General features: G+C 35.8%; 4 protein-coding genes across 6 annotated transcripts in view; all 4 read left to right on the top strand.

Moving 5' to 3' along the window:
- The first annotated feature begins 11 nt into the window (after positions 1-11).
- On the top strand, positions 12-854 carry LOC128261138 (protein BUD31 homolog). The gene is made up of 2 exons (XM_052994625.1): positions 12-249; positions 315-854. Exons 1-2 carry the CDS (start codon positions 156-158, stop codon positions 653-655), a joined length of 435 nt encoding a protein of 144 aa, XP_052850585.1. The 5' UTR covers positions 12-155; the 3' UTR covers positions 656-854.
- Positions 855-3,832: 2,978 nt separating this feature from the next.
- LOC128261134 (protein sisterless A) lies at positions 3,833-4,589 on the top strand. The gene has a single exon (XM_052994622.1). It carries the CDS (start codon positions 3,912-3,914, stop codon positions 4,488-4,490), a length of 579 nt encoding a protein of 192 aa, XP_052850582.1. The 5' UTR covers positions 3,833-3,911; the 3' UTR covers positions 4,491-4,589.
- A 3,973-nt stretch (positions 4,590-8,562) lies between these two features.
- Positions 8,563-10,872, top strand: LOC128261152 (uncharacterized). The gene is given in 3 exon segments (XM_052994647.1): positions 8,563-9,381; positions 9,784-10,664; positions 10,667-10,872. Coding segments are annotated over 3 exon segments (1,824 nt in total). The 5' UTR covers positions 8,563-8,644.
- Positions 10,873-17,041: 6,169 nt separating this feature from the next.
- LOC128261131 (uncharacterized) overlaps positions 17,042-23,564 on the top strand; it is an 88,663-nt gene continuing 82,140 nt past the window's right edge. For 2 of the 3 annotated variants that reach the window (XR_008268226.1, XR_008268225.1), the window contains exons 1-2: positions 17,044-17,652; positions 22,512-22,883. Coding sequence is in view for 1 of the 3 variants with exons in the window: in XM_052994619.1 (XP_052850579.1) it covers positions 17,595-17,652; positions 22,512-22,883 (430 nt within the window). In the remaining 2 variants the exon portion in view is untranslated. Of the gene's footprint in view, positions 17,653-22,511; positions 22,884-23,564 lie in introns of all 3 variants that reach the window. The other variant, XM_052994619.1, reaches the window with a different exon arrangement.

The raw sequence follows: 23,564 nt of genomic DNA, 5'->3' as shown, positions 1-23,564 counted from the left end.
CTCGATATGAGTGTGTAACATTAACCAACACTTGCGTCAAGTATCATCGCCAAGTCACAGCTGTTCAGGAATTGAGTTTTGAAACAATTTCTCTGTAATTTAGTCTTTAAAAGAGAAATTTAAAAGTTTTAAAGTTATAAATTAGCATATTTAAGATGCCCAAGGTGCGCCGCAGTCGGAAACCGCCGCCAGATGGCTGGGAACTGATAGAACCGACACTCGAGGAACTGGAGCAAAAAATGCGCGAGGGTAAAACAAGCGTGGCTTCTCTGGAAAAGTATGTCAAACTATAAAATATATCTTTCCTTGAACAGCTGAAACGGAACCGCACGAGGGCAAACGTATTACGGAATCATTGTGGCCTATTTTCAAGATCCACCACCAGAAGACACGCTATATATACGATCTGTTCTATCGCCGGAAGGCCATTAGCCGGGAACTGTACGACTATTGTCTAAAGGAGAAGATCGCCGATGGCAATCTAATAGCCAAGTGGAAGAAATCAGGATACGAGAACCTCTGCTGCCTGCGCTGCATCCAAACGAGGGACACCAATTTCGGAACGAACTGCATCTGCCGCGTGCCCAAGTCCAAGTTGGAGGAGGGTCGCATCGTCGAGTGCGTCCACTGCGGATGTCGTGGCTGTTCCGGATAGATCCCAAATGGATCCATCATATCTGATCTTACATCCTCACACAACGTAGCTTCGTAGGTACCATTTTAGATTCCGCGTGGTTTCTCCTTAGTATGTAAATACCTTTTAATTCAAGCCACAAATATATTTAAATGTAAGCTCAACATTTGTAAAGCCGCTGTAATAAAATGACTTTTTAAACGACAAGGCGCCAATATTAGGGGCTTTAAAAGGTCGGTTATTAAATAAGTAACCATTTTTGTATTACAATTTATAGCCAAAACAACCCATTGCTATCCTATTTGTTTATGTATATGAATTTTTGATCAGGGATATTAACAAGTTTTTTACTAACTAACTAACTAACTAATTAAGTAATGTCAAATCAATTTTTTTTTACAAATGTTCTTATATAACATTCTTAATGTCAGTTAGCTTACAGAATTTTTTAGGTTCAGTAGATAAATATGAGGGAAAATTAATGTAAGATTTTTTAAATTTAAATTTAGAATTGCAATTAGATAAAAATAAGTATAACTGCATGGAAAATAGAATTACATTTCGTATATACATATTAATAAAAAAAATCCCTGACAAGAACCAAATTTGATACTGGCGTATACATATCATTATTGGGCATTGTATTTGACATATCCCCAGTTTTTTTATTTTTTTAACTTTTGTATAAAACTTCAAAAATGTCATACTTTTTTGAGCTTTTACCAACATTTTAAAACTTTATTTCGGTACTGTTTAATTTAAAGTAAACATTGTTAAACCGAAGAATTTTAAATATATCGATTTGTTCTGACCAACAATAGTGAAATAAGCAATTGAAATTTATACATTCTTCTAATGCCTTTCCTGCAGTTTCCCCTTAACTGATATCTTCTGTACATATATTTTAATTTAATGCCTTGGACAATTTATTGCTGCGCTGACATAATTCAAATTCAATGTCGTTTGGGGATGTGGGATGCGGCGAAGTCTCCTTCATGTGCGTGTATTTATGGCCTCTGGCTCCTCGATTTATAGTGCTCTTACTGAGGGTATTACGATTTCTATTGGGTATAGCTAGATATTAAGATATATTATCACCTATTCTATATTTTATATTATATTATATTAGTTTTAGGCACAATTTTTGCTTTGATAAGAAGAATGTCAAACTGCAAGGGTGTTCCGAAGTTCGGTATTCAAAACTAGACCTATCTTCTAGTTCTATTTATTTAACACCCCTCCAGCTGGAAAATTGTCAGGCTTCAAGTGTTCCTGAGGGGTTCTGGGGGAAATAGTGGGGGCCGGTCAACTGGGATTTGGTCGAAAATGATTATAAATGGTTTTTTAATTATACTTGTCTGCATATTTTCTCATTTGCCACCCATACGCAGCGCCGTCGATTTTATTGTTCACATGGCAAATGTCTAATGGTGAATGGAAAATGGGAAAAATTGAAAATTATTGTCCGTCTGGCGCTGACAGCTTGCCCCCATCTGGCTGAATGAGAAATTTCGAATTAAAACTGCTTTCGGCCACTAAAAATACTCGATTGTTTTGTCAATTACCCCGCGGAGTTATTTAAGAGATTTATGTTATGTAATTCAAGTTGGCACATGTGGGGGCAAATAAAGTATTGTGTGGCATATGGCATTTTTGCCAGGGAAGTAAATATTAACAAGTTGGATATTTAAAATGGATATAACTTTTTACTTTACAACTTTCGTAATATATTTAAAAAGTCGTTCCCTTAATAGATGGTACTTGGAAGTTTGGATATTAAAAAGATGCTCTTAATATTTTAAGGTATTTTTATTTTATGTTAAAGGGTTATGGTTTCCAAGAGTTTGAGTTCTACCAGTAGCCAAATAAATTAAATAGTTATACGAAATATAACATAAATCTGTAAATTCATTGAATTCCATTATCTAAATTTATATTTCATTTGTTCATCTAATTATCTATAAACTGCTTGTATACTTTTTCTCCGTTTTTTAAATGAATTGTGACGTTTGAAGCCTTTAATTCCTTTTTAGCAGGTCGCTGAACCTTTCATAATTTCGAGGGGTGTTAAATTAATTATTACACTAGCTGCCGTCGGATTTATGGGTAAATCCCACCCCCCACTGCCTGTTACAAGCCGTAACTTGTTTGTGTCCCTACCGAAATTGACCCCTGTAAATGGCTACCTGGGAGGGAAAACCGAGCAGATAGATAACCAATGCAGGTAGAACGCCATTCGATTGGCCCTTATCTCATAAAGACGGCTGATCCCCCAGTTGGACGGATGTATATTTGCTAGAGCAGGTTGATTTTCCACAAATTCCCAACATTTGTTGACACTTCCAGGTCAGATAAGCCAAATCAGGGAGTGGTTGGGCGATAAAAGACCAGCTGAACTTAACCTTGTGACTATTATGGATTTCATAGGTGTATTTACATTTGCATCTAAATTGTATTTTGCTTTAACAAATATATATTCTTAAGCATTGTTGATGGTATTGGTTTAATACACCTTTATTTACAGTTTATTATCTTATAATTATTCAATCCTAAGAACAAATTTATACAAATTTTAAACTTAAAATATACTTAAATTTCAAATAAAAAGTACAGTACTATTATTTTTATATTAAAAGCAATTTTACGTTAAATTTAATTTCTTAAACAAATTCAATAAAATTTTGTTGCAACGAAGAATGTGAAAATTATTTAAGAATATGTTATATTTTTAATAAGCCTGTGCTTTGAAAATATTAAACTGGAATTTAACAACAATATTAAAAGTTAAAATTTTTATTTACAAGAAAATATATTAAGTTTATCAAAGTGTAAGTACAAACCAAATACAGAGCCTATTAAAAAACATTGTTTTGAAGTAAATAAAATTGTCTCGTATGCCAATTATAGGTACTCTATAGAATTACCCTTGAGCCACGGAGTATCCCAATAATCAGGGTGAATCATTTTGGTCACACTTGATCTTCGTTGGGTCCCATCGTCAGGTAGATATAAATGCCCCCTACTAATCCCTTTGTTTACATGTCTGCGATTCGTCGGCCAATCCGAAAACAGGTAGGCGGTGCCCCGAAAATTCACCACAAACAAGATCGTAAAACCCACTGACCATTCATGAAGGTAGCCAGCCGCCCAATGGCTAAGCTACCTGCGGGATGGTATAAAATAGGGCTGGTAGTAGGGCAATGGCAGCATTAGCATTTCAAAGTTCGACGAGAGCAGACGCACACTACATCAGCATCATCAATATCATCATATTACCATGGAACGGAGTCATCTTTATTTGCCCACCCTGAGCTACGCGACCATGGGTCACGTATACGCCCCGTATAACGGGAGCAGCTCACCCGCCACAACATTGCCATTATCATCGTCATCGAAGCCGGAACAAATTGAGGAGCTGGTGTCACAGCAGCTGCATCATCTGAAGATGCACTACGCCGACGAGGAGCAGCGCTACGTGGACCAGATGCTCCTCGAGAATCCCATTGTCGTCGAACGCCGAGCACCGCCGCCCCTCAAATCGGAGATAGTCGTGGATCAAGGATCGAATTCGGGATCGGGTTCCGGCTCAGATCGATCGGATGTCAAGGAGGCCAAGGACGCACAGCGTCAGCGGGCAGAGTCGTGCCGCAAGTCGCGCTACAATAACAAGATCAAGAAGGCCAAACTGCGCTTCCGGCACAAGTTCGTCAGCGGGCAGCTGAAGAAGAGCGCCGTGATGTTGGACACGATGCGGGATGTGATCGCGCAGGCGGAGCGGCAGCTGCTCGACCGGGGCTTCCCCGCCTCGGCCCTCGAGCGGATGCGCACCACCTTCGGCCTGGAGATGGAGCACTAACTAACCACAAAGCACACACGATGATAGGAACGGATCCCTGACTAGTCCAGCATTAGCCACACCATTTTTTTTTCTTGTTGACTATATTTAGTGTTACCCTAAGCATATTATTAAATTTTTAAATAAAAATTATGAAAAATTAAGATCAATATGTGTGTTCTCATTTGCTTAAAAAATTTCAGAATAATTTCTAAGAAATCAAAAACTTAAATGATTCAGGAAATCCAGCAATGTCCCTTAACATATAGCAAATTTAACGGATTTCTCGTTAACCTAAGAACTTACTTATTCATGAGATTAAGAAAAGTTAAAAAATTGATAGAGTTCACGTTTACCTAAAATCTTTCAGCAAAATATTCATGAGCTCACAAAACTTTAAAAAACTATATTCAAAAATTTGAAACATGTTCAAAACTATACGGAAATTGTTTCCATAAAATTCTTTTTCTAATTATTTTAAATAGTTAAAAACTTCTTTAAAACTACTTTATTACTATACTTTCAAATAAACAAGTTAATATGAATTTCTATTCAACATGAAAATATACCATATTTCGTACCTGTTGTAAAAATATTTCAAAATCGGAAAATAATTACATTTAAAATAATAAGATTATTATTCCTTTAAAAAATTAAAATCGGAATTTGTTAAAGAAACCTTGAGAGCATATTTGAAGGCCATTTTGGCCATATTTATCCTGCATTTAACGCTTGGGCAGTCTCAAGGATTTCTTTGCCCAGCCGAAGGTAATCCCATCGGAATTGGGCCAATGCACTGCACCCATTTCGACTTGGTTAAGTTCAGTTCATTTGATCCAACATGATTGCACTTTGCTTGCCCCGTTTTACGTTATTTCCTTTCTTCCTCGCCTGCGAACAATTTGCGTTGCCAAAAGCAGCAAATGCAATGGAAGTAATGGCCCTAAAAGGGGTGTGGTAAGAGATTGTGGCTAAATTTAGTGGGGCTACCAAAACGGGATATTTCTGGCTGGATATTAACTTTAAGAGCCACAAAATACGCAGCTATTTGAAACGAATATTTTTTACGAAGCAAATGGAGGAACGATAACTTTATTTGCTCAAAGTAATTAAAAATGATTATTGTTAAAACATATAACGGAAGACACTAAAAAATTGCATACCTAAATAAATTTGTAAATTAGCCTCATGACCAGTGATACATATTTTTATATTCTTTTAAAGGTATCTCACTAGTCGCTGGATATTTGTGGTTAAACGAATTTTTTTAAATAGTAGAACATTAAGGAAAATTGCAGGAGGCAAATAAAATGAATGTATAAACGAAGGTATACAACGCATTTCGCCACAATGGCCAATCGAATTTCAAGCTGATGTTCGCTCAAAAATTTCATTTTCACGTGCCAGGTAACAAATGATTTCATCGCCTCATCGCTGCAGTTTTCCTCGGATTTCCCCCGCATTTTCCATCTTTCTGCTGCCCCTTGCCTACGCACGTCTCACTCTTATTCGCTCACTCACTCACTCTCACTCAAGTGCACACAATGGCCGCAACGTCATCAGTGTGGCGAAAGGTACTTTTTGGTGCGACCACAGTGAAGGTACACTATTTTTGTCAATATTAACAAAACTATACAATTTTAGTTTAAGTGCAAACAAAATTTGAAATATTATAATATCGCTTAGCTGTTCTTTCTTAAGTACTTGTATAAACATCTACACAAAGCAAAATATTTATTTTACTTAGAAACCCTAAATATAATTTATGTGTCTCATAAGCAAGTAAACACTTTGGTTTTGAATTTTCATAACATATATTTTGTAATATTTTGGCACAATTACCTAGGTGCTTCCCATCGCTGCTCGTCATAACATTCAACGAGTGAAACGTTGCACCCACTTTCCTTTTCCCTTTCACTCCTTTGTAAGTGTCGGAAAAGAACTTCAATTTGATTTTATCGCTTGGCCATTAAAGCTCAGCTCGTTTGTGCCGAATGCAGTACGCGGTCCTGGAATTTCAGAAATGAGAAGGAAAACGCAGGGGAGATGATGGAGAAATATGGAAACTGTAGCCGACAATAATACCAACCGTAATTGTCGGTCAAAAATATATCCTAACTTTGGAGTGTTTTACAAAACACTTAATTTTAGATTACTCTTTTAATTATACATTGGACAAATATTTCTAAGCTTTCCATAAGTGTGTAACTAATATAATATCTTAACGGGGGTGCTAGAGAAATCACTTAGTTTAAATTCCTACTAAAGGTGTCTAAAAGTATGCAATGTTTACTGTACAATATTTTTGTATACCCAAACTTCAATAGGTTTATTGCAAAAGTCGAATTTCTCAATTTTCATTGCATACTCTTAGACACCTTTTAAATTCACTTCAAATCCGTTGTGGTTTCTGTGGCAAATATAGAAATTTGTGTAGTACATTTTAAAGCATACTTTTGACTCCTATCGATTTCTGAATTGGTGTTTATCCTCATTCCTAACATTATTTGCTCAGAATCGAGGACGAAACCGAAAAGTTTCCCTTTCGCGACCCTCGTGAATTGCCACATTTGACGGGAAATTAGCAGTGTCGGCAACACTGGACATGGAAGTATAAGTCCTGAAGAGGCGGAACGTGAGACGGAGTCCTGGACAAGGACTCGCTTCGTCCCGTCTCGCCTCCATTGTGTCCATTGTCTAGTCGACGCACCTGGCACAAAGACGATAAAAACTCGCATTGTCAATTGGGGCTTCGTCGGCGGGGACGGGCGGGTATCAAAACATCCGCCCCGGGACGGGACAACCCTCCCCTCCGTCCTCCACGCCATTCAGTGCACGTTCCTAATGCGATGAATTGCTTTTTTCAATTTTCCAATTTATTTTTCATTTTCAAAACTACACAGGGCGAAGTTTTTTTGTTGCTGCACTCGGCACTCGGCGGTTATCGGACAGCAGGCACTCGTCTATAGTCCATATACATGGTCTGAATACATATGGCTATGGCTCTGAATGGGGACCTGAATTGGAAAAAGGAAACGGTGAGCTGAACCCGAACTTTTTTAACGCAGTTGCCCAATGAAATGTGAGCACAGTGGTGAAAATATGTGTTTTCATCATTGAGATATTTAATGCAACATTAATTTAAAATTCAGTTAAAAAGTTGGACTCAATATGTTTTAAAATTTTAATATGAGATTTAAATCCTTTTACAATATAATAAACAATCTAGGATTCTAAAATATATTTAAGTTCTTGAGATAATCATAATTACATTTTGAAATACATATTTTCAGTAGAACAATATTATTTTTTTATTTTAAATACCACCAATTAAAATTTCAAAATATAAACTGATAATTGTTATAAACCTATGCAATACCACCACTGCGTTTTTTGTCGCACCGCTTAACTTGAACAGCGAAAAATCTCGCTGGGGAAAATCGTCATCGAGTTTCTCTTAGCTTTTCCTTAAATTTTCGCGTTCTGGCCAGTCGACTTGATTTGGCATTGAATGAAAAATCACAACAATGGGAATGGATGTGACAACGGATTTCCAATACAAAATGAAAAAATAAAAACTGGTAAGAGATGAGAAAGGTTTAAGAATGAATTGATATCCTTTATTAACGCACATTAGATAATTAAAAAAAAAAATTGAAAACATACCTAATTTTTGTTACAAATTTTACAGAAGATTTTTTTTAACCTAAAAAATGTTATAAAATTGAATATAACACATAGGTATTTTATATTTTCTTAAAACTAGATGATTACATATTTAAGACTCTTTTATTTTAATTTTATTAAGCATTACATATCATAGTAAATATTTGCTATGATAAATTAAAATGTGTCATATTTCGAGTGTACGTTTTTTTAAATATTATTCTATTCCAATAAATCTATTAACAAAGGTTTAAGTTCCTAAGTGATTCCTAGGGAATGAGACCCCAAATTACAGGGTATAATAATGATGTTTGCTTAGGAGCTGTTCGACTCAAGAAATACAGACATAACGATTCTCTAATTGCGCGCAAGCAAACAAACAAAATTGCAGGTGTCAAAACAGAAATTGGCTGGCGAAGTTATGGATATAGGATAGGAAAGGATAAATTGCTACCGCTTGGGATACTGGCCAACTTCTCGAGTCATTTGTGCCGGCAAAACCCGATAGAATGGCGGTGCTTGGATCGCTTTTCCTGCTGCTCGTGCTGGAAAAACCCTCTAACTTGAGCCAACTGAATGGACTTCTGGCGGAACCCATCAGGGATTTGCCTCAGCTGAATCTGGGGCTGCGGATGGGTAAAGAAAACCAGGATGAGGCAAATCCCTATGTCCAGTGGTTCCTGCATCAATCGCAGAAGCCCTTGAGCATCCACACGTACGAGGAAAGTCAGGATTGGAGGGACGATCCCTTTGGGCGGGATAATCTGGTATTGGTGATGAGTTTGGGCCAACTCATATCGAATCGTGGAGCAGCTGCACCCAACCAGAAAGCAGGTGTTTTCTTTTATATCCTGGCGGATCAAGTCGAGGACTTAAGCTCAGAGGAACAACTTGATTTGGAGGCCAGCTGCCGCCAGTTGTGGATGCTGCACAAAATCTACAATCGCTTTTTTCTCACCAACAAGGGTATTTGGATCTATGATCCTTTCAAGCGTCGCGATTCCGCCTTCGGTCGTTTGGTGCGATATCTTGGCTCCGAGTCCCTGGAAAAACTACTCTTCCACGACATGGATGGCTATCCCATGCGGATTCAGATGTTCAAGTCCGTGTACACTCGACCGGAAATCGATAAGAGTACTGGCCTGCTGACAAGAGTCACTGGGGTGGACTTTCTGGTGGCCCAAATGCTCCAGGAGCGACTCAATTTCACCATGCTGCTCCAGCAGCCAGATAAAAATTATTTCGGGTAAGTTTCTTGTAATTTTGTTTACGAATTTTAATATTTTTTTAATTATTTTGTTTTTAAATTTAAGTTTTAGTTGGGTTTTATATATACAAACAAAAATGTGTGAATTAACAAATGTTATTTTGATATTTTCTATAAATGCATATATAAATAAATTGTACAGAAACAACTAGGGTAAAGAAACATTTGTAAAGATGTCTTAAAGTATGCAGTGAAAAACAGAATGCCATTACGATATTAATTTATTAAATTTTCCAGACTTAAACTTGGGAACTTTTTTAAAAAGTAATTACGAAACTCTAATTATTTTTATGACTCTTACTGCAGTTTAAAAATTTAGAAATTAGTTAGTTAATTAATATAATTTAATTTTACCTCCTTTTCACAACCTTTTCTTGACAGAGAACGCAATGCGAATGGCAGCTATAATGGCGCCATAGGATCGATCATCAACGATGGCCTGGACATTTGTCTGACGGGATTCTTTGTGAAGGACTATCTGGTGCAGCAGTACATGGACTTCACAGTGGCCGTCTACGACGATGAGCTGTGCATCTATGTGCCAAAGGCTAGACGTATACCCCAATCAATATTACCCATTTTCGCCGTTGGCTACGACATTTGGTTGGGTTTCATTCTGACCGCCTTCGCCTGTGCTCTGATTTGGCTAACATTCAGGGTGATCAACCTGAAACTGAGGATAGTCAGGGTGGGCAATCAGCATCTTTGGGGCCAGGCACTGGGCATAGTGGTGGACACTTGGGTGGTTTGGGTTCGGGTCAACTTGAGCCACCTGCCAGCGAGCTATGCGGAGCGCATGTTCATCGGGTCGCTGTGCTTGGTGAGTGTGATTTTTGGTGCCATTTTTGAGTCCAGTTTGGCCACCGTCTACATACATCCGCTGTACTACAAGGATATCAATACCATGCAGGAGCTGGATGACAGTGGCCTGAAGGTGGTCTACAAATACTCCTCGATGGCGGATGATTTGTTTTTCAGCGAAACATCGCCATTGTTCGCGAGTCTCAATAATAAACTCACCTGGAACCGTGATCTTCGGGCAGATGTCATCGATGAGGTGGCCAAGTACAGGAGCAAGGCTGGCGTCTCCAGATATACCTCTTTGGTCCTCGAATCCTCGCGCTTCACATTGCTTCGCCAGATTTGGGTTGTGCCGGAGTGTCCCAAGTATTATACCATCTCGTATGTAATGCCGCGCGATTCACCCTGGGAAGATGCCGTGAATGCTCTTCTGTTAAGAGCGCTCAGCGTGGGACTCATTGTTAATGGATCAACGACGAGAAATCCCAGGTGGACATTAAGATGCGGCTGAGCATCCTGGAGGCCAATGCCGAGTCTGATCTGGTCAGGGTCCTCACTATCGGAGATCTTCAGTTGGCCTTTTATGTGGTCATAGGGGGAAATTTGTTGGCCTTTCTTGGTTTTTTTTTTGAGCACTTTTGGCGAAAGTTACCAAAATCAAGAAAATAACAACAACACTGATAAATAAAAAATAAATTGAAAAAGTAAATAATTCTCAGCCTATTTCCAAAAATATACCTCCAAAAAGACAAGCTAAATCAAACAATAATGAAACCATTTACAAGTGGACAATTTCACACATTTTTCGCCATTTACTTTACCGATTTTGAAGCGCGAACATTTTATTTTCGCTTGTTCCGTTTGCAAATTTAATTTTCGATAGGCCAGCGGTAAAATTGAGACTGCAATTTGAGAAGCACACACACACCCAAAACGGTCGAAACAGCCGAAACCGCCAACACATCGGGCTGATATAATTTGGCCAAGTTAACAATGATATGCTCCAGCGGCGATTGCAATTCTGGCCGACAACAGTCACGGGTCAAATCGAATTGGCAGCATCCAAAATGCAATTGGCGGTTCAAGGTTGCCATTACAAATGCAGATCGACAGGCACAATTGGCCTAATAAAGTATATTTATTTAACATAATTTTTTAAATAGATTAAGAAAAGCTAGTCCAATATATTTGGAATTAAGCTTAGTGGCTAAATATTAAAAGTAAATACTTAGTTAAATTATAATTTTAATATTAAATATGCTAGTTGTTTGATAGTACAAGATAAAAGATTATAAATATTTATATAAATTATTGAAATTTAACGTGAAAGTCATTTAAGAAGGTATATAACATATAAACAAATATATATTTAAAAAAAAGCTAGTAAAATAGATTTTAAATTAAGCTTAGGGGCTAAATAGTCAAAGTTTATACTAAATTAAAGTAAATTTTTTAATGATGATTCGATAACCTTTTCCTCATCACCACTGTGCTCATCTCACTCACAAACACTTATGCACGTCAATCGGTCGCTTGTGTAAATTTGTGTTTATTTGGCATTTTGGTTTCTGCACACGAAATGACAATTAAACAGCCGCAATGCGAGTGACAACAACAATTACAGCAACGGCACGTCAGTGAGCAGTTTATTTAAATATTCAAATCCGCATGGAGAATTTGGGTCGGAATTTCGGCGGTAGCGAATCGGACACATGAAATATGCCCGAGCTCAAGTCATCTTATTGTGACAGAAACAGCAGCATTTAACAACAATCCTGGCCAAAAAGGCAGCAAGGACACAAGAGCTGCAGGATATGGCAAATGCGCCATTGATAAAATGGCAATTTAACCCTATAAAACAATGGTTTAGAGATATACATATACTCAGGAATATGATAAGGAACCCAAAACAAAATTTATTTACATAAAATAATTTATAAATTAAGAATATAAATAAAATACAGTTACGATTTTCCGAATATATTAAACAATTATTGGTATGTACTATGTTCAAAAATATGATACGTAAATCAAAAAAAAATTTATTTACTATACAATATAATTACAAAATTAAAAATATTAATAAAAAATAGTTAGATATTTCAGAAAATATTATTAAATTAAGTTTATCTAATCTTTCTTTAATCTGTTTTAATCATTATTTACTATTATATTTAACGTAGATTGTGTTTTATAATAATTTTGTGGTTGTGGTTCGTGAAACATGACATTTTTTGTAATAAAGGGTTAGCCAAAACAATGTAATCGTTTTCATGAGCAAATAAGTCGAGTGTGCCAAATTTGCCTCTTTTCTTTTTCTTATGATTTTTCTTAATGCGGAAATGATTTTCCTTACTGTGGAAATGCAATCGAAAGAGTGAGAGGGAGCAGTGAAGTGAAAGTGAGGCAAGACAGTTTGACACATTTCTCCAAAATATTGCGAACGCAATTTTGAGTGCCATAAGCACCCCTCTTTACCTTTCTCTTCCGCTTTCATTGATCTAATGATGCTCAGATGTCCTGCAATTTCCCTCCATTTTCCTTTTCTTCTTTCCGTTCTCTCACCTGCTGTCACTTTCTTATGGGCCACACATTGCCAGTTAACAGGCCATCGTCGGTTCGTACACTTTCTCCCCACTTTCTCATGCACCTTCGGGAACAGTGCTGACGGGAAAACGTTATAAAAATGCAACTCAATTGACATAACTTAAGGTTTTTCCAAAAAAAAACTTCTAGAAATGTATCACAAATTTGTAAAGAAATTAAAACTAAAAACTAAAATTATTATGCTAATAGATCGTTAATAATGCTAAAAACTTATCATAGTCAGCATAAAAAATTGCATGATTAAATAAATTATTGTTTAAGATATTATTCTTTTGCGCACGTGACGTATGAGTAATATATGGACAATTAAAATAAAAAAACAAAAAATCATAAGCTGCTTTCTCAGCACTTTTGGAAAGTGAATAATTTGATGAGTCCCAATGCAGCAGAAAGAGACGGGAGGAGCGGACAAGAAAGAGAGGGAAGGACTAAGCAGGACATTCACAGAGACACGTGACGAGCATGCTAATGAAGCACCAGATACCAGTTCCTGATTTAAATATCAGCAGAGAGAGTGCCCACTCTCTTTTGTTTTTGTCCCGAAGGAGAAAACTCGATTTTGATGATCCCGTTAATGGGAAAATGAAAAGCACGTAGCTTTTCCCGCTCGGTAGTTTCGCTTAGTGGTCATTTATGGTTAATTAATGGCTTTGATTGGCTCTTGGCTTTGTGTCCAGATGTTTTATACATTTCCATAAATGTTTTTCAACAGAAAGGAACAATATTTACGACCAAAAGCGAAAAACCAGACCATCAATTTTTATTACCCAAAAAAAAAAAAATAGAAACAAATTCAGGAAATTTTCTTTGCACTTGCGAGCCACTTTTTGCGAACAATCTTTAGTCCGTATGTTGAACTTTTGGTTTAAAAAATTATAAAATTATATTTCTGTTAACAACTTTGAAAATCTAAATCTAAATGTTTTTCTATTTAAATTAGCAGTTTAAAGTTAATTAAATAATAATAAACACCAAAATTGCTTATAAAATAATAATTACGTTATTAAAACTTATACCTTATTTCACATTAATAATTTTTTGTAGATTGTTCAAACTAGGGATATTTGACTGTATAACTTTCTTCGTTTTTGTTAGCTTTCTCTTTACGAGAAAATGCAGCTTGGAGAAATTGAGTAAAAAAAATTCTTAAGAGCGGCCACCCAAGAAAATTGGAGTAGTTGCTGTTGCTTCTTTATTCATTGAAATATTGTTCACATTCCAGCTAAAAATAAACCAACAGATTTGGAAAAAAATGTGCACCATAAGGAAACGTAATGAAAACTATGTAAAAAAAAAGAATAAAAACAAGGCACGCGCGCTCATTGAGAAACATCAAAATTTTTGGTTTATTTCCAACTCATAACTTTTGTTTATCTTTGCCTGCTTTTTTGGATCGGCGGCCGCTTCTTCTTAATATGTTTCTTGATTTTCTCTCTCGTTGCCCTGCATTTTGTTTTTGTCCGCTGCCGCGTTCGGTTCCAAAAAAAAAAATCAGAAGAAATCTCAATAAATCTGATATATCCGCCATATAAATTTTGAATCGCCAGCTAAGTGTTTAAAACTATTTCCCCTAACTCGCATTCCAGTAAACTGATTACAATTTATTTAACTGGAAAAACCGCATCAAGAAACAAAACAAAAAGACGAATGTTCGGATACAAACAAATACTGCATTGCCCAGATCAAAGTGTTTTATGTTCTTTAGTTTTTCCTTTGTGTTTTCGTGTAAAATTTATAATACATATATTGTAAACTCTAAAAGAGCCATAAATTCCAAAGAACATAATCATATTTTTGCTTTCGTTTTTTTTTTGTTTTGCGGTGAGTAGCTTTTCTTTCATTGGCTTGTTGTCTATTTTTCTGTTTGGGCTTTCGTATTTTATTTGTTTTGTGTTTTTATACAAAACGAACAATTTTATTGCGCCTGATAGTGAAAAATTATGGTAATTTATTTCTCATGCATTTGAAAGGCTTAGGCTTAAGCTAGCGACTGTTAAATACCTAAAACTAATTTAAAACCTTTAGATAGGTATCCAAAATTTGTGTTTGAATCAAATACAAACAAATGTATAAATGTATAAATGTTGATAAAATAAAAATTAATCCTTTCGTAAAGATTTTGTTGCTTTTTAAGGATTTGGTGCTTGCGTAGTGAACAAAATCCTCCTTATTCCCTTCAAAAAATTTAATAGTTTTTGAGGTTGTCTTTTAAACCCGAGATACCCTAAAATTCTAGGGTATCTCAGTAACAGTGACGCCGCTAGGAGAGCACAGTTTTTTTTTCAATTATATTTATATTGCGTCGATCATGTTTTGTGTTATTGCCTTAACTTGTTTCTGTGGCGTCAGAGATTTGCGATTCGAAAATTTTTGTCTGCCCTTGTTTATTTGATTTGTTTTCTACATTTATTTTTTTTGGCCTCGCGTTGCCATTTTTAAATATCAACAGCCACTAACGTATTTAAGTAAATTATTGAATCTGCCCTGCTGGCTCCATTTTGACACCTCGTGTGAGTGGGGGCTGGGTTACGCCCACCGACGTTAAACTTAATTGCCAATCATAATAATTAATGCGGCAATTGTCTGCCGCGAAATCGGATTGGGAAATGTGATTTCGAATGGGAGTGGGCAAAGTGGATCTGACAAAGCTATATACTAGAGATCCTATAAATATTTCAAACACCATAAGCTATATGGAATACGATTTTTCATACCATCTGGTATTTATTGAGGAATTTCAAAATGAAAAAAAAAAGGAATTTAGGGATCTTTTTTAAGCACTTTGCAATCGCAATTGCTTTGGTTGCCTTGAACTTACAGGTTCAATGTTAACCCTTATCAATGTGAAATTAAAAACAAATTTGTCTGTCAGACCAATAACTTTTATTTTGAATATCTGAAATAAATACTGACAGTTCAATGTCGAGCACCCTTACCTCCACACTGAAAACCTAATTTAAGTCCTTTTGGTTTAAAATGTTTTAGCAATGGATTTTGGGTTTTGCAATCTTTAAAAACATTTATCTTTTATAATAAAGTTTTAGACCTACAAAAAAATAGCATGACACATTTTAAAGAAGAGAAAGTTTTAGATCAAAAAGGTAATTTTTGAGTGTACCTGACATTCATAGCTCCGCATAAATGTCATAGAAGGCAATTTTCTGCTTGACAAATTCCAGTGCCAACTCCTGCCTAACTTTTCAGCATTTTAAAAGGGGACAAATGAAATGACAGGCCAACGGCCGACAAGTTGCGAGCATTTTACTCGTAATTGAAATTCCGTAGTGAAAACCGCAGACAACAACACAAACCGCTGGCGATCGACTGATGCACCTGCAAATGGAAATCGATGAAAAAGCTCGGAAAACTCACGGTGCTTCCTCTCTGAGGAAATTCGGTGCACCTCGCTCTGTCTCTGAATATTTGTCTTTTCTATACGGGAATTTCATAGTTTTCATTTTGCCATTTAACGTTGGCGTTGTCATTGCCCTGTCAGCTGCAAATGTGAATTGATTGCAATTTTCTTCAATAAAATGGAGATGGGTGCAAAAGAGCGACAAAAATTATGCCAATCTGGCGAAAATCGTATAAAAAAATGTTTGTTTAGAAAGATTAAAATACATAAAATTTCGCATATATCAAGGTAAGAAATATTGTTTAACAATTACATTTTAAAACAGCAAATAGATTGAAAAGAGAGATTTCTTAAATTGCAAGAATAAATTTAACAAAAACAGACTGAAATTAACTGATATTGAAAGTGAGAAATAATTTTAATATATGTACAACATATTTTATGAAGATTACAGAAAATGTATAATACATTTTTTTTCCTCATTTTTGCGTAAATAAATATAAAATTTATTTTTAAGATTATTGAGGTTCTTAAATTTAAAATGTGCAGTATACAATATATGTATAAATTATATAGATTGTTGCATACATCTAATACATACTGTATAAGTTTTTTTTATACTTATTACTCAAATGATTTGCTTATTTGGAGTTAATTACATCTCTGCAGTTTCCTTTTTCTCTCTGAATCGGCACTCTCTGGTTCCAACTCGGCAACCAACTGAGCGGAACCGAAGGCAAATCTGACCGATCGCCGATTTCTCTCCGCTGTTGTTCCCCCGACTTATCCGCTCTTCCTTCCAATTTCTCCCACGCAAAATTCCAGTTTGAGAGCAATTGAGCCGGATGCCAAAGCCAAATCACGAAATGGAAAGTAAAAGAAAACATTAACCGGACAGCCGTCAGCGCAAACAGACGTGATCAAAAGTCCGGGAAGAACACGAGATCTATGCATATTTTGTTTTACACCTCATTCGGTGCACTTAAAGAATAGAAAATTACCGTTTACCTTTTACTTGTGCTAAAAGCATAGAAAATGAGTGGAGCCTAAAGTGAAAAGTTCGAATTACCACCGCAACTGTAACGAAAATTCCAGCATACATTAAGTGCACTCCCAATAATCCAAATTTGGCATGTTAATTTTATCTTATGTCACACTTCTGTGATATAGTTTTTGGCTCGGTTCACAGTGTGTGTAACATTTACGGTTGATTTTTTTTTTCAATTTGTTTTGTTGTTATTTTGGATTTGCTTTGGTCTTGGTCTAAAACTAATTTTAGCCTTTTCCGAATGCAATCAACTGTGGGCCAAATACAGAAACACCTGCAATGTTTGCGCAGTGAATAATATTCGCCGGATTGTTAAAGGAGTTTCGCCAGCACATAAAAGTAGTCGTAAATAAACAGAAATTCGTAAAGTGTATAGCCAAAATGCCGGAAGTACTGAATGCTATGGAAATGGAGGCGCCATCGGATGTTGTGGACATCTGTAAGTTTTTATATTGATTTTTTTGGCTTTCATTCAGGAATTTGGAAAATAGTTTTAGTAGTTCCAGTTGTGGCATTCATAATCTTAGAATATATACATATGTGCTTAAACATTAGAAAAAGTAGTTGTCTATATTGCTTAATAAAATTTACCTTTAATAAGAGAACTATTTTCTTTCTTTAATAAGAGAACTAAAAAAATTTTCGATTCAATTTAAAGGATACTCAGATATTTGGCTATAGCCACCAATTCCTCTTCCGATTGATTGGGTTCACCCTTCAAACTTGTGTATTATTATCTTTATGGTCTATATTTATCCATTTAGTAGACTAAATGCAAAACAAAGCAAATTGCCAGATAAACAACATTTTGGATGAAAAACTCTCGTAGTCAGCGGTTTTAATTTGATTTTGACCAATTGTTTTCGTGTTTGTTTGATTTTAAGTTTTCATCCAGAATGTTGCGCTTACCCGCAAATTAAGAGGGCAATTTCCCCCGGTGAATTCCTGTTTGCTTGTCCAGCAATTTCCACAGACCGGAATGGGAAAAGGAATTTATTTAATTTTGATTTCAATTGCACTTCCATCCATACTTTATGTTACCGCTGTTTTGCCACTGCCACCTGCCGACAGAGCGATCAAAGCGATTTTCAATTGGAAAAAAAAGAAAACCAAAAAGGAAAAGGAAAAAGAGCTTTTCCTCGAAACCAGAGAAGTATGACCACCCATGGCGCCTCGAATGGCCTGCGAATCGCATTTGAAAATAGATTCCGACACCCTGAGAATACGCCATCACCTGGCCCCATACCAAACATAATCGCTGCTATATAGTGCGATTATCAAAACTGAATAAATAAATATATTTCAATGTTAATATCATCTAAAACACCTCAGAGAAACTTTTCCGACCGTTAATTGGCCTAGAGCAACATGTGTTCTGGTCCTAAAAAGCTAACCAAATATTTGATATGTGCTGTAAAAAAAAAGGAAAGGGGTAGCAGGTCTCGACTTGTATTTCTTGTGCAATATTCACATATCACATTAAAGTTCGCTTTTTATATCTTAAAAATGTGGACGTTCTTTTAATTATTGCATAGACATAGGCGTTAAAGTTAAATCTTTGAACTATATTCTATATTTTTAATAACAACAAGGTATATAAAATTTTTTTTCAAATAAACATAGCATTAAGTTTTTAATTTGTAAAAAGTGCATTTGTCTTAATCCGATTTACTATAGAAATCTATTTTATTTTTTTTTCAAATTTGATTTAAACTTAAACTTGATTAAAATTCATGATTTGCTAAATTTGTTTTTGATTTTTTTTTTTTGGAAATTTAAAAATTATAAATGGGTTTAAAAATTTAAAGGTAAATTTGGAGACTATAAAATAACATAAATATGCACTACCAAAAATCGAGTTGCCACAAGATTTTGGACCCACAACTTACCCGTGAAAAATTTTAAAATTATCAAGAACCCATCCAAGATCTTTGATGTTGCCCCGTTTAATGACTCTCTTCGTTTCATTGAACGGAACAAGATTTGCTCGATCGAAAACGGAAATCGTTCGAAGCAAAAAAAATTTAGTATTGGGAAAACAATTTGCCATGATTTCCCTTGTGTGTGTGTATGTGTGTTTATTATTGTTTATTGTCTTATTCTTTTGCAGGGGGGAAAATGTGCGGGAAAATGTGATATGTGAAATATGTTCATTTAACTGTCAGACCGCGATGCCCAAAGTTTGAATCTCAATCTCTGCCCACTGCTCTTTGATCGATTTGCAATGTTGCAGAAGGCTGAAATTAGGCCAATGACAGATGCAAAAACAAACACTATGCTGCAGGAAAATCGTATTTCTAGGAATAAGAATATTTTATGAGGTCACTGTGATTTTCCTTTGCTGAATAAGACCAAAAAAATAATGGAATATATTTTATACAATATTTTTTACTGTCATTAAGGCCTAAAAACAGAAACCACAATAAAAAAGCCATTTTTATGTATTATTTAATTTAATGTGTAAGTAATAGCTAAATTTAATGGCTTTGATTATAAAAAATAAATGGAAAAAGTAATTAATTAAAAAAATTATTCTAGTTTTAATACTTAAAAAAATTAAACAATAAATGGTTTTGCCTTTGGAATGTTTTAAAATTGCTTTGAAAATCAGCAAAGTCAATATTTTAAGTATAGGAGTGAAAAATTTATGACCAGGGGAAAAAATGGAAATAAGTTAAACAGAAGTTTCGCCCACACAGTGAAACTACCCTTTGTTTCTATTCAAATCGATTGCCCTCAATGTAATTACCTTTTGGATTGATAATCCGCGAGGGAATAAATCTTTTCGGAAATATATCTGCGAACAGAATGACCTTCGATCGGGACAATTTACGGCTGATCGATGTATAGTAGTTTATCCATCAAACTGCAATTGCCAGAAGGCTGAAAACTTGAAAGCCGAAGACCAAAACCAAAGGTCTAAACAATGTCTGGAACATGTTTCTATTGCATACGCCGAATTTGTTTAGATTGCGTCCCGTTTCTCGTCATAAACATATTCCGCGCCGATCCAAAGAACTGGTCTTACAAGGCGGCGGGGTATTTATGCATATCATTAATATAAATATTTTGGCTCTGGCTTCTCGTATGCGTTTTTACGAGTTTCTGTAAGGATTGTTTTTAAATGATCGCTCCGCTAATGTTTGGTTATAAAATTACTTGTTTTTCAAGATAAATTATAACAATAATAATTGTTTGCTTATGCACATTATTTTGTACACATAACGCACACAAAGTTATACACAGATTTTTCACGAGCGGTCTGGAATTTTGTTTTTCGCCTTGTTAAAAAACTTCATATTTATTTTCGGACATGTTTCAAATGTTATTTGCCATCGTTTGTTAGCAAGAAAATCTTTCCTTTCGGAAGTATACTTTTGGGGCTTGCGAGTTTTAGCATTTCCTAAAAAATAATTATGTTTTATCCAAATATCTTAATATTTCTTACAGCTATATAGATTTTGTAATTGAATTGAATTATTTTCTTTTTATAATCAAAATATCTAAACTTTGTTTGATGAAAGACTATATAAAAATGATTGAAATTCCAAACCAAATTCATTAGAGTTTATTTCTTTTAATAATTCATAATAATAATCTAGGTAATCATACTTAAAACCTCGATTCGTTTGTATTGTAAAATTGTATTGTACTATTTTAATAATATTGACAATATTCCAACCGTTAACTTGTTTATCGTTTTCTGTCGAAATTATCATGGTGGGCAAATTTACGATCCTCTGTGCTTTGTGCCTTTGCCTTTGGCATTTGTAAGAGCTGGAACCACAATTAACGACACTCGAAATAGTGCATTTAAATTGCCACAGAAATGCATTTAATTTAGTGGGTTTCATGGTAAATAAACCAATGTTATTTATGATTCCTGTCCAAGGAATTTCTAAATGAGCCTTGTGAATCATATTCCAGGGTTAAACAATATTTCCTCTATATTTTTTTTGTGCCACGCCCAGCCTGTTGAATTGCGATTGTGGCGATGCCATCGTTTGCGACATTTGTTGGCACTTGGGCCACAGTTCGAAATGTGCAACAAATAAACACGACCGACGACACCGAGATCGGAGGAGCAACAAAACCTCAGCCCGGCACAAAGATGAGCCAGCTGCAGTTGGCCATGAGCCAAAAATTAGCCAGGCATGTCAAGGGGACAGGGACGTTGTCCAAGGGGTTTTGCTCTTCACCGAAGGGGCTACAGAACCATACTGGCTTAGATATTTAAAAAAATGGTTTCAATATGGTTTTCTTATGTAAACCATATTGTTGGTATGTACTTGTATAAGGAACTGATGTTATAATTATACAAATTATTGTGACTATCATAAGTTTTTTAACTTGCCGCGCTAGGCGTATAACTCTTAATAAATAAATAAATAAAATAAACATTTTTTTTTCAAATTATTTCCCCATTGCACTGCGACTGTGCACTATATGTAAGCACCCAAAAAGCTGCAAGTGGATTGTGTGTTTTTGCTCTTCTCACTTGCAACCTTCAGGTCCCCGTAACTTTCCATTTTCCCCGATCCAAGCTATCACCCCTTGTTGCAGCTCCCTTGCCACTTGAAAATAGCTAAGCAGCTGGCAGGGAAAATAAATCAAATGAATTGCATTGGAGGCAAATGGAAAAGGGCTGTCCAAGCTGTTGAGATGATAAGTGAGTGAGCTGAGATTCTTTTTGGGTATTCGTATTTGTTGAGCACTTTTACTTGTACGCTTTTTAACACTTAATTAGCTTGCAGTTCTTTGATTGATTGGTTTTACTTGCAGCATGCGAATACTGTTTATGATTTAAAAGTCTTTCTATTGATTCAGCTTTTGGGCGCTGCTGCAAACGGTAATTTACTTATTCAGGAACCTTATGCGGACTTACCGGAAATTCTCCAAGGGGTTTTAAGCCATTTGCAAGCACTCTTTTCCAATTTGTCCAACACTGGCTGAGCGCAAGCTGTGCAAATTGCATTTTGTTCCACATTTTCCAGCACTCAAGTGTATTTGAGTCAGCAGCACAAATTCGATTCAATTGACAGGTACATGAAAGCCGGGAAAAGTCCACCCACATAAACACCCACTCCCCAATCTGGTACCTATACGTTTTTATCCCGACAGTTGCGTACATTGAAATGAATTACGAGATGATGTGCGAAAAAGAAGAAACGAGAAATTGTAGCAAAAATTCGTCAATCACATGTTTCCACTGAAATAATATTAATTTTCAGTTTTCAATCGAATTTATTATTTATTTCGCGATTTTCTTTATACTGATTGTATTGAATCCTATTTCAGCCGCAGGGGAGCCAGTAGTTAACGTCATCACCATCATCAATACCAGCAATATAAATAATAATAATAACAACAGTGCCACCAATAATAACCACCACAACAGCGGCGAACCGGAAACGGAAATCGGCGCAGTGGAATTGCTGCAACATCAACACCAACAGCAACAACAACTGCAACTGCAGCCAGCATCGAATTTCGTGGCCATTCCATTGTTGGAACGACGGCGTCGCAGTCGCAGCCACAGTCGCAGTCACTGCCGCATCGCGCCATTGGCGCCGATCATCTGCATCCAGAACGGATCGCATCCGGAGGAACTCGTCCGCCTGTCCCGCTCGCGATCCTGCTTCCTGCGGATCCGCAGGACCTTCGCCAAACGTGAGTAGTCTATATACATATGTATAAGTCTAAAACTGGATTTTTAGATTTCATAACTTCACTTATTGCGACCCTTTTCCAGTATCATACCTCTAAAAGCTTGAGGCTTTTATTTGTAATAATAAACATTTATCATTTTTAAGATTATTAAGTAAGAAAAATCCATATAAAATGCTCGTAAACTTTTTTTTATCCATTGTATGTGCCCAATATCATACAACATCATATCATATAACATATTGTATGTATATACAGTGGTGGTCAAAAGTATTTACACAATTTATAAAAATCCTATCATTAGAGTTGTGTAAATACTTTTAAACACACCTATATGTAAGCAACTTGGCCATAGCCCTTACCTTGCAGGCGTAATTAAGATTTGTGTAATACAGCTACATATGTATAATTTTACTCCGATAAGATGACTGTATCAAATAACTGTTTAGTTCGGTAATTGATTGTTGTTTTTGTCGTTGTATTTCTATTGCCTATCTTTTGATCTTCTTGCTCTCCCACTCCGTGGAAAGTTATTGGAACGGTACGCACTCTCACGGTAATACTCATTCACTTCATCTCTGAAATTCTCTCTTTTTAAGGTGAATAGCAAAACAGGTGTGGCAAAACTTAATTACTGTAAGCCCAATCAGTACATTTTTAATCTTCAAACGTTTAAGTAATGTC

This window comes from Drosophila gunungcola (assembly GCF_025200985.1).
Source record: "Drosophila gunungcola strain Sukarami chromosome X unlocalized genomic scaffold, Dgunungcola_SK_2 000056F, whole genome shotgun sequence".
NCBI lineage: Eukaryota > Metazoa > Arthropoda > Insecta > Diptera > Drosophilidae > Drosophila > Drosophila gunungcola.
This window is presented reverse-complemented; position numbering and strand designations above follow the sequence as displayed.